General features: G+C 40.5%; 1 protein-coding gene across 1 annotated transcript; it reads left to right on the top strand.

Annotated features, from left to right (window-relative positions):
• Window positions 1–301: 301 nt before the first annotated feature.
• On the top strand, window positions 302–11,672 carry LOC136002349 (riboflavin-binding protein). The gene is made up of 5 exons (XM_065657281.1): window positions 302–440; window positions 1,173–1,272; window positions 2,397–2,525; window positions 7,268–7,379; window positions 11,319–11,672. Exons 1-5 carry the CDS (start codon window positions 302–304, stop codon window positions 11,565–11,567), a joined length of 729 nt encoding a protein of 242 aa, XP_065513353.1. The 3' UTR covers window positions 11,568–11,672.
• Window positions 11,673–13,026: the final 1,354 nt, after the last annotated feature.

The following is a 13,026-nucleotide window of genomic DNA, read 5'->3' as shown; positions in this document are numbered from 1 at the left end:
AAGAAATTTTAAATAATTTTCTTAAATACTGAAAATTATAACATTTTCATAAATAGCCTGAACTATCGGTGGCTTTTATCACTCAAAAATATGTAGCAGAAGTGTAAGTGTTCAGATATAAGCAGAGAAAGGGACAATGTATGTCTTAGTATTTATATATGCATCTTTGCTGAGCATATGTTGTTTGGTTATATATGTAACTTTTTAAAAGCAGTCCTTCCTTGTAATATTATGGCTTCTCCTAGAAATAAAGGATACAAATAAAGATTTCTCTCCCTACAGGAAGAAGAACCGAACAACAATGCTGCGGTTTGCTGTCACCCTCTTTGGTGTCGTAATGTCATCTACCTGCCAAAAATATGGATGTCTGCAAGGGGACACCCACAAACTGAAGCCAAGTCCTGAGCCAAATATGCATGAATGTACTTTGTACTCTAAATGTAAGAGTGGTTTAATTATTGCCCAATATAGTCTAGAAGTACAGCTTTACACACACTAATTGTTTTGGCAGTTCCCTTAATTTCTCAAATAAGAGACAGTGTAGTTTGTCTTTGAAAACCTTCCTTCATTGGCATTTTGCTGCATGCAAATCAAGAGTGAGATTCTGGTTCTTAACAAAGTCAACTGCAAAACTCTCATTGACTTAATTGATTATCTTTTAAAAATTCTGATGCAGTTTACTTTTCTTGTAGCTCCATTTGCTTAAAAAAAGTTTACAGCAAGGACAAATTTGGTTTATTGTGATCAAGTATAAACATTAATTGTAGCAGACATCAAATGGGAAAAGTTGACATTACAATTCTATAGTGAGAAAAGTATAGTATTTATTATATTTCTTCGATGCTCTTTGTATGTTTGGTAGCTTTCAAAGTTAGTCTCTCTCAGGATATAACATCTGGCAGAACACTAGTAAAATTCTTGAGGCTCTCCGGGCACACCTTGAGAACGCAAGTCCAGGTGTTGATGCCAGTCCACCTCACTTAGCATTTACAGTGCTAGTTCCAAAACCAAAAATGTTAGAGCTTGAGTGCATCTTCTAGTTAGTACTGAGAGATTTTATCCTGTTATGGACCAAAACAGATTCATCTTACATTTTAAATACAGTGAATACATTTCCAAATGCAGTATTAAAGAAAATCCTTATTGCAAGATCTCTGTTTCATTCCTCACAGCTTCCTGTTGCTATGCAGACTTCACAGAGCAATTGGCTCATTCCCCAGTAAATAAAGTAAACAACAGCTACTGGAACAGATGTGGGCAGCTCAGTAAATCGTAAGTCAGCTTTGATGTTGTCTGTGTCCTGGTTCAATAGATCTGTGCTGGAGCAGCCACACAGCTAATGGTAACTCCCTGTGGAGCTGCTGGTGGACAGGCCCTGGAGATCATGCCACCCAGCCTAGTTCCCATCATCTTTTCTCTATACCTGACCAACATCTGACTCTTCTTCTCCTCTCACAAAAGCCCATGAATCCCTAAGTATATACTATTTGCGCAGAAGGATTTATGCCCTTTTATCAAGAAAGGGGTATGTTCTTTCAAGTTTTCTTTCACTATAGAACCAGACAGAGCAATGCAAAGAAGTGATAAACCTTGTAGGTAACAACCACACCGCACCTCTGCGGCTCTCCAAAGCAACCACCACACACCAGTGAGTGTGATCCCTGGTCAATACAGACCAGGCTTCTTCTATTGTTCAGAAAGCAGATCAACTAGATGATTAAATCTTGCAAACAAAATGCACAAGAGGCCAGAAATGAAACTTCTGAATATTTAGAATGAAAATTCTTGTAGTCCTGTGGGTTTTGTAACCATGAACAATGTCTTCATAATTAAGATTTTTAGTACCCCATTAGATGTTAGAGCTGTGAAACATGGTGAGTTATAGAAATAAAAGAATGAAAGTACAAAACAATTAAGCAAAACCAGATGTGCAAAAGTAACAGCTATTGCCTGTCACTCCCAGAAGAGCAGCAGCAGTATGTGTTTTTAAGTAACTTCAGCTGGGCTGTGGGAAAATCTAAAGATTTGTGAAACCATGAGGTTGCAGCATAGAAGTTTGATACTATAGTTTTAAACTACGTTTTATAATTGCCTGGAATCATTCTTGCCAGGAAAACTCACGGCCTCAGAAGTTTATGGAAAGCTTACACAAATAGGGCTGAAATATGCATGGAAACATTTGTGCACTCTTCAGCTGGCTGTGGTAATTGCACGGTCAGAGTCTGTACACAATGCCAGAGGAATGAGTATGGAACCCGGACATTAACAGGGCAAAAGAATGCTCTTTTCTCCTAATCTATACTATTGCACCCACATCAAAGCAGGTTTAGAAAACTGAGGCTATAGCCTTGATGCTAAGAAACAGGCTTATTTGTGGCTTTTCTCACCCACCACAGCTGTGAAGATTTCACCAAGAAAATTGAGTGCTTTTACCGGTGTTCTCCACATGCAGCTCACTGGATCAATCGCAACAACGCTGCTGCTATTCAGTCTGTTCCACTGTGTCAAAGCTTTTGTGATGACTGGTAGGTTCAGCTTTTTATCAAAGTATTTTTATTTAGCTTTAATATCCCTGTGTTGCTCGAGTATCAAGGAACACGGGTAGATGAAACACAGATCTCCCAACCAAGTGGAAATAAGATTCAATGGTGGTGTACCGCCTTTATGGCTTTTCGCTTGTTCTTCCTGTTCATTTCTTGTTTGTCGTCTCTCCATTTTCCTTGGCTAAGCTACTACCCCCAAAATAATAGGCTGAGTGCAGGATGGAGTCACTAAACTCTGTCAGAGTTCAGCGTCTCAGGGACGGCACCACCCGTGAGGACACGGTGCAAGAACATCAGAACTGCCCGACATGACAGTGGAGCTCTCACCGCTCCGACAGGCACCACGAGCACGGAAGGCCTGCCCGCCCTTTGAAAAGCCCACGCCTGTGAGTTAGCATTCACGCAGGTAGCATTTGAAATCTAAATATTTGGTCATGATATGAGACATTTATTTTATATGTATAAAATGCACCCTAGTCTGGGGTGGGAGCATTATATCCAGGTGGGGTACTGAGATTTTTTCAGTGGCCCATACCCAGTATATACCCATCCCTCCCTCCGCTATGAGATGTTGAATCCTAAGTAATGTCATATAAATCTCAGTACCATATTAATCTTGTTCCTAGTAACTACAGAAACTTGTCTGTATTGTTAAATTGGTGTGAAGCATAGTACAAACAGACCAGGCTGTGTTCACACTACAGGATTATAACTGCTAGCATCCCTTCAAAGTAATGAACTGTGAACGTCTGAATCCCTTAGGCTGCTCTGAAAATCTCAGAAAACTGTTTTAATACTTCTAAAAATGTTATAAAAGAGCTTTTCTGGGAAGCACAGAAAATATAGAACACACGGTAGTGCATGGTCAGGTTCTTGCACTGCTCTGTACAGTGCTTTGCCTAGTGGTTATGCAACTTGAATATTATTGACACATGGATCCATTTTCACTCTCATCTTCTCTCCAAGGGCAAAGTAGTATATGCCGTGCAGCATTTTTGTTGAATTTGTCTGAAAATATGTCTCCATTGCTTTGTGCCAGAGAAGGAAACAAGAAGTGCAGCTTGCATTTGTAGTGGAAGATAGTAAGAACGGCTGATGTGTTTCTGAGCTTTCCTAGAGTTTCCTCTAGTCATGAATTTTATTTCCGTATTAGGAAACTCCATGTGCCTCAGGAACAGATTAGTCATGTGCAGTCTTCCTTCCAAATTTTTGGTAATGTTCTAAACTGAATCCAGATTATTGACCTCCTTGAAGATAAAGACAGAGGCCTTGAGTTTGCCTCAGTACTCAGAATCTCACAGCTCAGAACCAAATATTGCCAAAATTTGAAAGCATCTGGATATTAAAGCATTGGAGTTGCCAGTGAGCTTTAGAATAGATCTAACAGGCAAAGCGATAGAATATCAATATCTAAAACAAATGTATCCCAAAAAAAGTTGTGCACAAAGTCATCACCAAATTGCCATATCCAGTGAAAGTGTAAAGATGAAAGAAAATATAACCTGTAAGTTTAGTTTGGATCTATCAACCGGTTTAAGCCAGCCAGCCTTAGTATATATGAGATTTATACCAAAGTGTATATGGTCGGTCAAGATTACACAGCAAAACCTTCTGTGTCCCCTGGCTATTACCAGAACCTCCAGGTAAACAGCATTTTTAACTGTTGTTGTTGGAAATACGGGTGTGTGCGACTGAGAGCTGCTGCACGAAAACCTGACCCTTTCCCAGTATAGAATCCCCTGGCAGAGCATACACTCTGCACGAAACAAATACTGAACAATGATCTATTGCCCCTGTTGGCGTCACAGATGCCTGGACTTAATCAAAAATGTAATGATGACCCATTACGGTGCATGCTGGTCTGTGTGCCTGCCTAATGCCAATGTCAAACCCATTCCCTCACCCTGCTTAAGGCCTGAGGCTAGAAAAAGAGCTTGGACAGAATTCCCACTCTTTCTGGTGATTTAAAGGAACATTTTTTCATGTTCTATTCACTGGAGCCCCTTTCGCGTGCTGTAGCACTGCTAGTGATGTGACCTACTTTCTCTCCATGCTGTGAGTGTGCCTGCTGCACACTGTGTGTCTTTGTGGCCAGAAATGTGCAGAGGATCCTGAATGAGCAATGAGTTCATTTAAAAGAAATTCCGCTGACTAGCTTGGGGCTTTGCTTTTCTTCCTATTGTCTCAGGATTCCTTGCTCCCACTAGTCCTAAAATTATTGCTTTTGAAAGAGCCTAATGTACAAGCCATTTTCTGATCCACCTGTGAAAGGGCCCTGTGCCCTTTAAAAAAGAAGCAGCTAATTATTAAAAATGGGGGGGGAAAGCATTTTAAAATAAAAATATCCTGCCTATTTTGCACAGGGAACCAGTATGTTTGAGGAGGATCTTTTACGTATTTATGTTTATGTTTCTCACAGGTTTTAATTAATGTTTGGAGAAACCACTTACGGGTATCTGGATAGCAGAAATCAGACATTTCATAAGTCACAATTTTTCATAAACTTAGCTTCCGAATTACTTGTATTGAGATAAAGAAAAATTTGTAACAATAGAGTTATGCCTTTCTACCTGCTTATATAGCAAACCACGGAGTCAGGCGATAATCATAACTAGGAAACATTTTATGACAGTTCAATATATAATTGTGAATAAAAATATAAATACTTTAATAAACATGTGTAATTCAAATTCCTGAGGAATCTGATGCATAGCATGCATGCCCCAGTTCAGTAAAATTCTGAAATACATATTCATAATTTGAAAAGTATAACTGAAGGTGACACTAAGTTCAAAAGAAGCAGTTCTGCCCTCTCCTAAGCCCCAAGGGCTGCTCATTCTTTCCCCTACCCTGTCCCCACCCATGTGCCAGCGGCGCTGTCTGAGAAGCTGTGAAGCAACCCTGGCCTGGGAACCTATCAGGCTGAAAAATACCTAGCCAAATACAAAAGGAAACAAAAAAAGACAGCTGTGGGAAGGGCACAACTGCTTTAGGTGGAAGTGCTAGTATTAGGCAGCTCATAATAGATACTGATCGACTTAGCTAGAAAGCAATGAATTTAAGTGCATGCATAAAGGACAGGACTACATGGCCTGAAGAATCAAGGGCTAATTGTTGAATCTGATGCTGGTATGTGGGGATTGATGGTATGATGGCGATTAACAAATGGTGTGCACTGATGCTCCAACTGGCATGCCCTCGAGAGAAACAGCTGGCACCAGGGAGCTGCCTCTGTGTGTCCTTCTCAGTCAGGGTACACACAGCAGGTAACAAACAACAAACACATTATTCTTATGGTCCCTAATCCCATATCTAGTCATGGCACAGAGTGATAGGATCTGATTATTATTGTCACAACGTATTAATTTATCAAATTGCAGCCTATATTTCCAGCAGAGCCCCTGCCTCTGACAGCAGATTCATGGATGAACACATTCAAGAATATGTGTCTCCTGCCCCAGACCTGCTTAGTTAAGACCTGGTTACCCTCCATGACTGCTCCTTCTCCTTCCAAAAAGCCCAGAAAACTTACATGAAGGTTCTGCAGTTGTGCATGTTCTTACCTTTTTGCATGTGCAAATATACTGCAATGTCTAGTAGTTCTGTGACCACATGACAACCTCATATTTCATTTAAAAATGTATGTCTGCAGCCCATGTGATATCAAAGTAGTTTTGGAAACATGATCCTGAAGATTAGAAATGACAGAGAGACAATATATCCAAAGGCATTAGTTATAAATACCATGCTGAACTACGCTAACTTTTTGAAAGCTGTGCCTCATGGTTTTGGCATTCTCAGCTACTAGTGTGAGTAGCCTGACCAAAGCCATGGAAATTAAATTAAAGTAGATGTTAACTGATTTGAAGAAGGTAATTCTTAAGAAAGGTAAGAGCCAAAAAGCAGAATGTTAAAAGAAGTGGAAGGAAATTATATTGGATAATGGTAAGTCATGAGATTTCTCATCACACAGACCAGCCAGCTGCATACCATACTCATTCCAGGCCATTTATAGGCTTTTTTTTTACATTACCCCTTACAAGTTAAAAATAAATTAAAATTTAAAATTTTGGACCCTGTACCCTACAAGACTATTCTCTTTCCTCCTTCACTTCAAGTTTAACTTCTTTGAAAACATCATTCTGAGTCTGACAGCCTATTACTTTATATGATTTTGTTCTTTGTGTATTTTCCTTATTTTAGTGAACATTCTTCATAGTAATTCTTTTCCCAGGAAATATCATTCTTCCTTTTCCATATTAATTCATAAATACGTATTTCCCCCACATCCCCTTTGAATGACAGTTCACTTTTAGCGTACCTGTGCCCTGTCACAATATTGAACATCAGCATTCATGAAGCTCCCTCCCACACTGTCTCTCCTCCACTCAGTAACAGCAGCAAACACAACTAGGCAGAAAACACGGTGTCAATCAGTGTTGCTCCTCACAACATGAGCCCTTTACTTAAGTCTGTGAGTATAAAATGTAGCGGGTGAATTGTTTAGTTTTCATTGGGATTTAGGTCTTCCTGGCCAGCTCAGAGTTTATGTACATGTCAGGCTAAGATAACGGGAACGTTTCTTGAAGATCTGTTGCTAAGCTGCACTGTGCAACCATACCACATTACTGGCATAGCCCACGTAGACTTTCTGAGTTGAATCTGAGTCCACTGAAAAAAAAGTGAGAGAAATAACTGTGTCTTTCACGCTAATCTCCATGAAGGTATGAAGCCTGCGAAGATGATTCCACATGTGTTCGTAACTGGCTGACAGACTGGGAATGGGATGAAAGTGGAGAAAACATCTGTAAGAATACATGCATTCCATACAGTGAGGTAAGAAAATCTGATCAACTGGAGCAGAAAAAATGACATTAGGAGTTATTTTTCTTTTCTTTTTTCCTGAAGATGTGGGTGTAAAATGCAACAGGTGAATTATTTTTACTTCAGCAGTTTCAAGCCGTACCTACATCAGACTTTTTAAGTATATAAATTTTAAAACATTTACATTTATGTAGATCACCTACTCTAAGTATATATACATTTAATTAATTACTATTCATACCATTTGTGAAACAAAAGTAAAATTTCAAGCAGCACTGATATTGTAACCACAGTGAGGCTTAGAAAGAAAAAGATCAATGAATTATCTTCACACAACAGAGACACTGAGATGCACTTTATAAGGTTCCTTACATTATGTAGGGCTTTACACACTTCTGTCTTTTTAAATTAGGATGTAAGTTCCCAAATCACTACGGAATTTTTAAGGTTTTCTTGCCTATTAGGCATCTTCGCCCTTTTCTCTGTTCTACCTTGTTATGTTCAAGTCCTTCTCCATCCTCCGAATCCCTAAATCCTGACATTCTTCTCGTTATCTCCCTTTTGTTCTCCATGATGAGTATTCTCCCTTGTGTCTGCCACTGACTTGGCAGAGCTAACTTTGTTCTGTATAACTAATGGTTAAAGAGCAGCACTGGCAAGTTTTCTGAGAGCTCATCCCATCTTTCTGAAAAGGTTTGATGGTTGGAATAACTAATTTAATGAATAAAAGTGTATAAAATGAGAACTGACAAGACTTATAGGAGAAAGGTTGCCTGGAACCTGACCTACAGACCTTTCAAGAATCAGGTAGGATTTTTTCTATTATAGTGATTCAAGTAAGTTTAGCATCAGGGCAATCTAATACAGTTCAAAACTGCTACACTTACTTGAATATTTTTAGCAGTTGAGCTTCATAGAGTCCATGAAAACTGTTCAAATAGCAAAAGTAAACAAAATTTAAGTGTAGTGCTTAGGGAGTGGTAGTAAGGCTTGCAGAGATCCCAGATTCATTGTTTTGAATCCAATTCAAGTGCAGGTACTTCCAGAAGTCAGTTCAGCAACTGATAGAAGTGGAAGTCACAGTCCAGTTAGTGCAGGATTGCAGACTGCATTGCAAAAGTGACACAAATCAGCAGGCTCAGGAAGGTGGCCAAAAAACAAATGGGCTGTGGAAACTTACAGCTTAGTTTCCCAGATGTGCTAAATCATCAGTAGTTCCAGATGAAGTGAAAAATGAAATGATAATCTCTGTAAATAATCTCCAGTCCCTGTTCAAACTGTCCCTGGTCCAGAGATAGGAGAGGTTTTTAACCTTGAATTCCCTTCTACTTACTTCTTAAATAAAATATACCATCTGCAGGGAAAAACATGCAGCAAATCCAGAGGTCTTATCACTGGAAGCCAGGCACAGCTATTCCTAAACTAAATGGAACCACACCCCAAACTGCTCATGTTTTTCACCAAAAATAGGCTTGCGTGTAGGAATAATGATGAAGTTTCTTAGAGAAATTTTTAAAAATACATTTCCCATATGAAAATTACATGATATACAAACACCAGGCTCGCTTGGTTTGGATTCAGCTCATGGAAAAGAAAGTTATCCAGAAGCACAGAGGGTTCTCCAGTGTCAGAGCACTGTGGACAGATGCTTCCTTCCTTTTGATGCCCTCAACTCACACAGAGGAACAATCAGCAGCCCTACATCTGACATGTGCAAGTGGTTGTAAGAACTATTTGGAACAAATGCTGAATACTAAGACCGCACAATGGATTGTAGCCAGTTTTAGCCTGGCTAAAATGAGGTAAATTTTGTCATTGTCCTCCCAGCTGAGTGCTCCCCAAGCAACGTTAATGCACAGACTAGAACATTTTCCAATAAGCTGAAGAATCAGAATCCTTTGCAGTAATTTAGGGACATGTTTGGTCAATGGGCTGTGTGCACTCTTTGTTTGCTGCAGCATTCTGGCTACTCCCTGATCTTTAAGCAGAGTTAAGAGGAAGATAAAAATAAAATTACTAATTTAGCAAGTAGAAGAGCATGAATACATGTTACAGAACCTGTGGGACATAAGAATAGGATGTAGCCATGTCTCATGCATACAGATCTAAGAGAACCCCTATGACAGCTTTCAACACTTTCTGGAGTGATTATCTAAAAGGAGGTAGAAATCCAGGAACTGTACAGGAGCTGGAATAAAATGTCTAATGTTGCTTGAAAGCACAGGAATAGCGGGAAAGAAACATCTTGGATCTGCCTGCTCTGAGAACACAAGGAGAGAACTAGATGCAGCCACCTTTCCCTTCCTGAGCCTGCATTGCTCCCAGTGCACCAGCCAACCTCCACACTCTTCCTCCAGCAACAGCAGCATCCACGGAGCGAGCCCTTGCTAGAGATGGTGTGAACTGAAACGCTGTTTTACAGACTACAGAGTCTTTGGGGCTATTTGGAATGGACTCTGTATTATTCATAAAGAATAGATTTCTAAAGCAGAAGCTATTATTATGATTTCTTCTCATCTGCCATTCCTGTACAGGATAGGTCAACATAGTTTTTCATGTGGGGAGACATCTCGTAAGAAAAACTTGTGGAAATAGGTGGAGCAGAAGAAGCTGCAGGACTATAAATGCCCAGTCCCGCTTCCACATCATAGACTTAAATCTGTAATCATCAATTTTTTGTACATAGACCAGCTTCCATGCAGAAATCTCCCAGGCAGAAAGACAGGGCACCTTCTCCGAGATTCACAGTGTCAGACCTTTATATGAGCTGGTGATGATGGTGACACCATCCAGAAATGACAACACTGAGAGAAACACTGTGTGGTTAAACAATCAGTGTCATGTGCAAGGACTGCTTGTACTATTACAGATGAAAAACAGCTTCCTTCAGAGAGACACTGGTGACGTGGTCAAGGTGAATCAGTCAGTAATGGAACTCAGCAGTCCTGCTGCCTGGTCTGCTGTTTCAGTCATTAACCCTCCCGCTCCTTAATTCCCAAAGCTTCTACTCCTGCCATGGCTCCCACCCCCAATTTCGTTCTTAGCTTTGCTTCTGGGAGTTCCTAAAGTTTCCTTTAGAGAAACAGAAAAGATTGAACTTCAGCCACAAACACATGAGAGAAATGCAGGCAAGATAAAGTTTATATCCTGCCTGCTTTGTGACTGGACATGATAACTCCTAAGCTAATACTATGTAGGTAAACTCAAGCTGGGCAGACATAAGGTTGTCACAAAGTGAGCTTGGCAAACAAGAAGTGTCTTTGTTGTGTGGTTATACAGGTCCTATGACAGAGAGGCCTTACAAAACAATGTAGTACCAGGAACAGGACAGGTTCATTTGAAGAAAGTACAAGAAGCTGCAGTTTATAATTTCTTGAGCCAGAAAGGCTGTTGCACTGCTGGACACAGCACTTCAGAAGTTTGAAGAAAGCTTCTTTTCTTCAAGCAGTTTCTAAGTTATGTACCTTTTCTTTGTTTGTGAGGTCCTGCCCATCACAATGTACATTGCAGCAGGCACAGTGCAATCCCACGGAGCTGTGATTCCACTGGGCTGTCTCTATCCTGTAGATATAAAGATTCCCTTATTCAAAACACTCAGTCTGGCACTTTTCAGCACTACTCAGATCTCGAGACATGTCAGAGTGTCCTGACATGCTACAAGTTGTACAGCCTCTCACACACAGCTTCAGTCAGTCAGACCCAGAAAGCTCTAATAGCTGGGCTGCCAGCCCCAGGGTGGAAACAAAGGGTTGGCTGTTGATCACTTTGTACTTTGTGTAATTAATCACTTGCTCTCACAACAGGCAAATCTCTTTTGCCAGTGGTGGGACTGGATAACATTTTAAGATACCTCAGAAGTGGTGAAGTATGGCACGCAGCAAGACAGTGGATGACTCCAGATGACTCAGTTCTTTTTAAATGTAATTGATGCATTTCTTATTTGCCACACAGATGTACGCAAATGGGACTGACATGTGCCAGAATATGTGGGGGCAGTCATTTAAGGTGAGCGAATCCTCCTGCCTCTGCTTACAAATGAATGAAAAGGACATGGTGGCAATGAAGTATCTCCTCTCCGAGAGCTCAGAGGAAAGCTCCAGCATGAGCAGCAGCATCAGCAGCAGTGAGGAGTATGCCTGTCAAAAGAAACTCCGCAAGTTTGAGAAACTAAAGAGGGAGGAAGGGGAGCAGACAAGATAGATGCTGGTGGATGTATGTTAGGACACAAGAAATCATTGTGGAGGCTGGGCTCCGGGCATCACGCCAGCCTGCTTTATCCCTTACTTGCTAGAACATATTAATAATAAATAAATGGCTGGTTATATTACTATTTCTCTGATGTTTTTGCATCTGCATCACAAAGCTCACAGACAGGTTAGCAGAGGTATAATCTTGTGACTTGAACGGAACAGCTAGAAGCCTGACAGTAACATCTAGGAGTTGACTTCCAAAGAGGAGAGGCACAGGCAGCTCCTGCTGACTTAGGTGGAGCAGTGAGAACTAGAGACCTTCAGAAGGCATGCCAGTAACGCACCAAATCTTCAACTCAGGCCCGTCATTAGCACAGGCACACAGCACTCTGATCACGAGCTCCTGTGTCTGAGCTCTGCTCAGATAAAGAAAAAACATTGCAGGCAGAAACAGGTCAGTAAGCCTGGCTACTGACCACTGAAAATATATTTATGTTGTATCTCAAAAACATAGCTGCAAAACAAGGGATTGTGGTGTACTAGAGAAATCCATGTATTGCCAGTATACAGTATGCATGGTCTGTTGCACTGGGCTTTTACCTTAAACAACAGCAGTACAATATGAATTTGAAGAATAATTTTGAGTGCAACTAATCCCACTGAATGATTCCAAACAGAATGATCTCTGACAAATGGAAGTGTCAGGGAGGACCCCAGTTAGTTTCTCCCATCAGTAATCCTGCTTCCCAGCATTGCTGTTATGGTCAAAGTAAAACCAAAATCTGCACCAGTCCCAGAAGCACTGATCAGGTAAGGATTAATTAAATCCTGCTTTTACTTATGCATGCATAGTCCCTCTGACATCACTGTAGAGTGGACAGGTCTGTGCCATTCTGTGCAGCCGTTCATAGTGGCATCACCAGGGAAACCACCAGCAGGATTTAATTTGGAGGGTCAGATTATCAAATTGTGAAAATCAGCATCATCTCAGTTCTTGCTATGGAGCTTGGCATCTTACAGCACTCAAGTTTCTGGCCCACAGTTAAAACAATGACTTGGCACATCCTGTTAAACCAGGAGAATCTTAAAAATCCAGCACACTTTCTTCACTGGGTTGTTTATTTGTTTGAATGGTTTCACATAGCTGCAACGGTAATGCTAAACCCATTAGGTCATGCTCTGCTTCAAACCAGCTTCTCAGTGTATTTAACAATGGACTAATTCCTACCAGCACTGAATTGTTTTTAGAATTATATTTTGCCACATCTGTATTTTGTGCTAACTCAATTTGTCAGTTCTACTGTTTGAAAAGAAAGAACAAGAATTTAGTCCTCTCTAAAGTTCTGATGGTCCTTTTTCCCCTATTTCACTAACTCTGTCCTGTCCTTTTTTATTGCACCTGAATGAGAGCAGAGATTTTCCTGGTTTTTATTTTGCTGTGCTCAGAATTCAAGAATTAATTATCCCTT

Source organism: Caloenas nicobarica, chromosome Z (genome assembly GCF_036013445.1).
Source record: "Caloenas nicobarica isolate bCalNic1 chromosome Z, bCalNic1.hap1, whole genome shotgun sequence".
Classification (NCBI taxonomy): Eukaryota; Metazoa; Chordata; class Aves; order Columbiformes; family Columbidae; genus Caloenas; species Caloenas nicobarica.
This window is presented reverse-complemented; position numbering and strand designations above follow the sequence as displayed.

Bases quoted from the DNA above. Each gene is read 5' to 3' on its own strand.
- LOC136002349 (XM_065657281.1), top strand. From the start codon at position 302: ATGCTGCGGTTTGCTGTCACCCTCTTTGGTGTCGTAATGTCATCTACC. The intron at 2,526-7,267 runs GTAGGTTCAGCT...ATCTCCATGAAG, and splicing joins CAAAGCTTTTGTGATGACTG to GTATGAAGCCTGCGAAGATG. The intron at 7,380-11,318 runs GTAAGAAAATCT...TTTGCCACACAG, and splicing joins CATGCATTCCATACAGTGAG to ATGTACGCAAATGGGACTGA.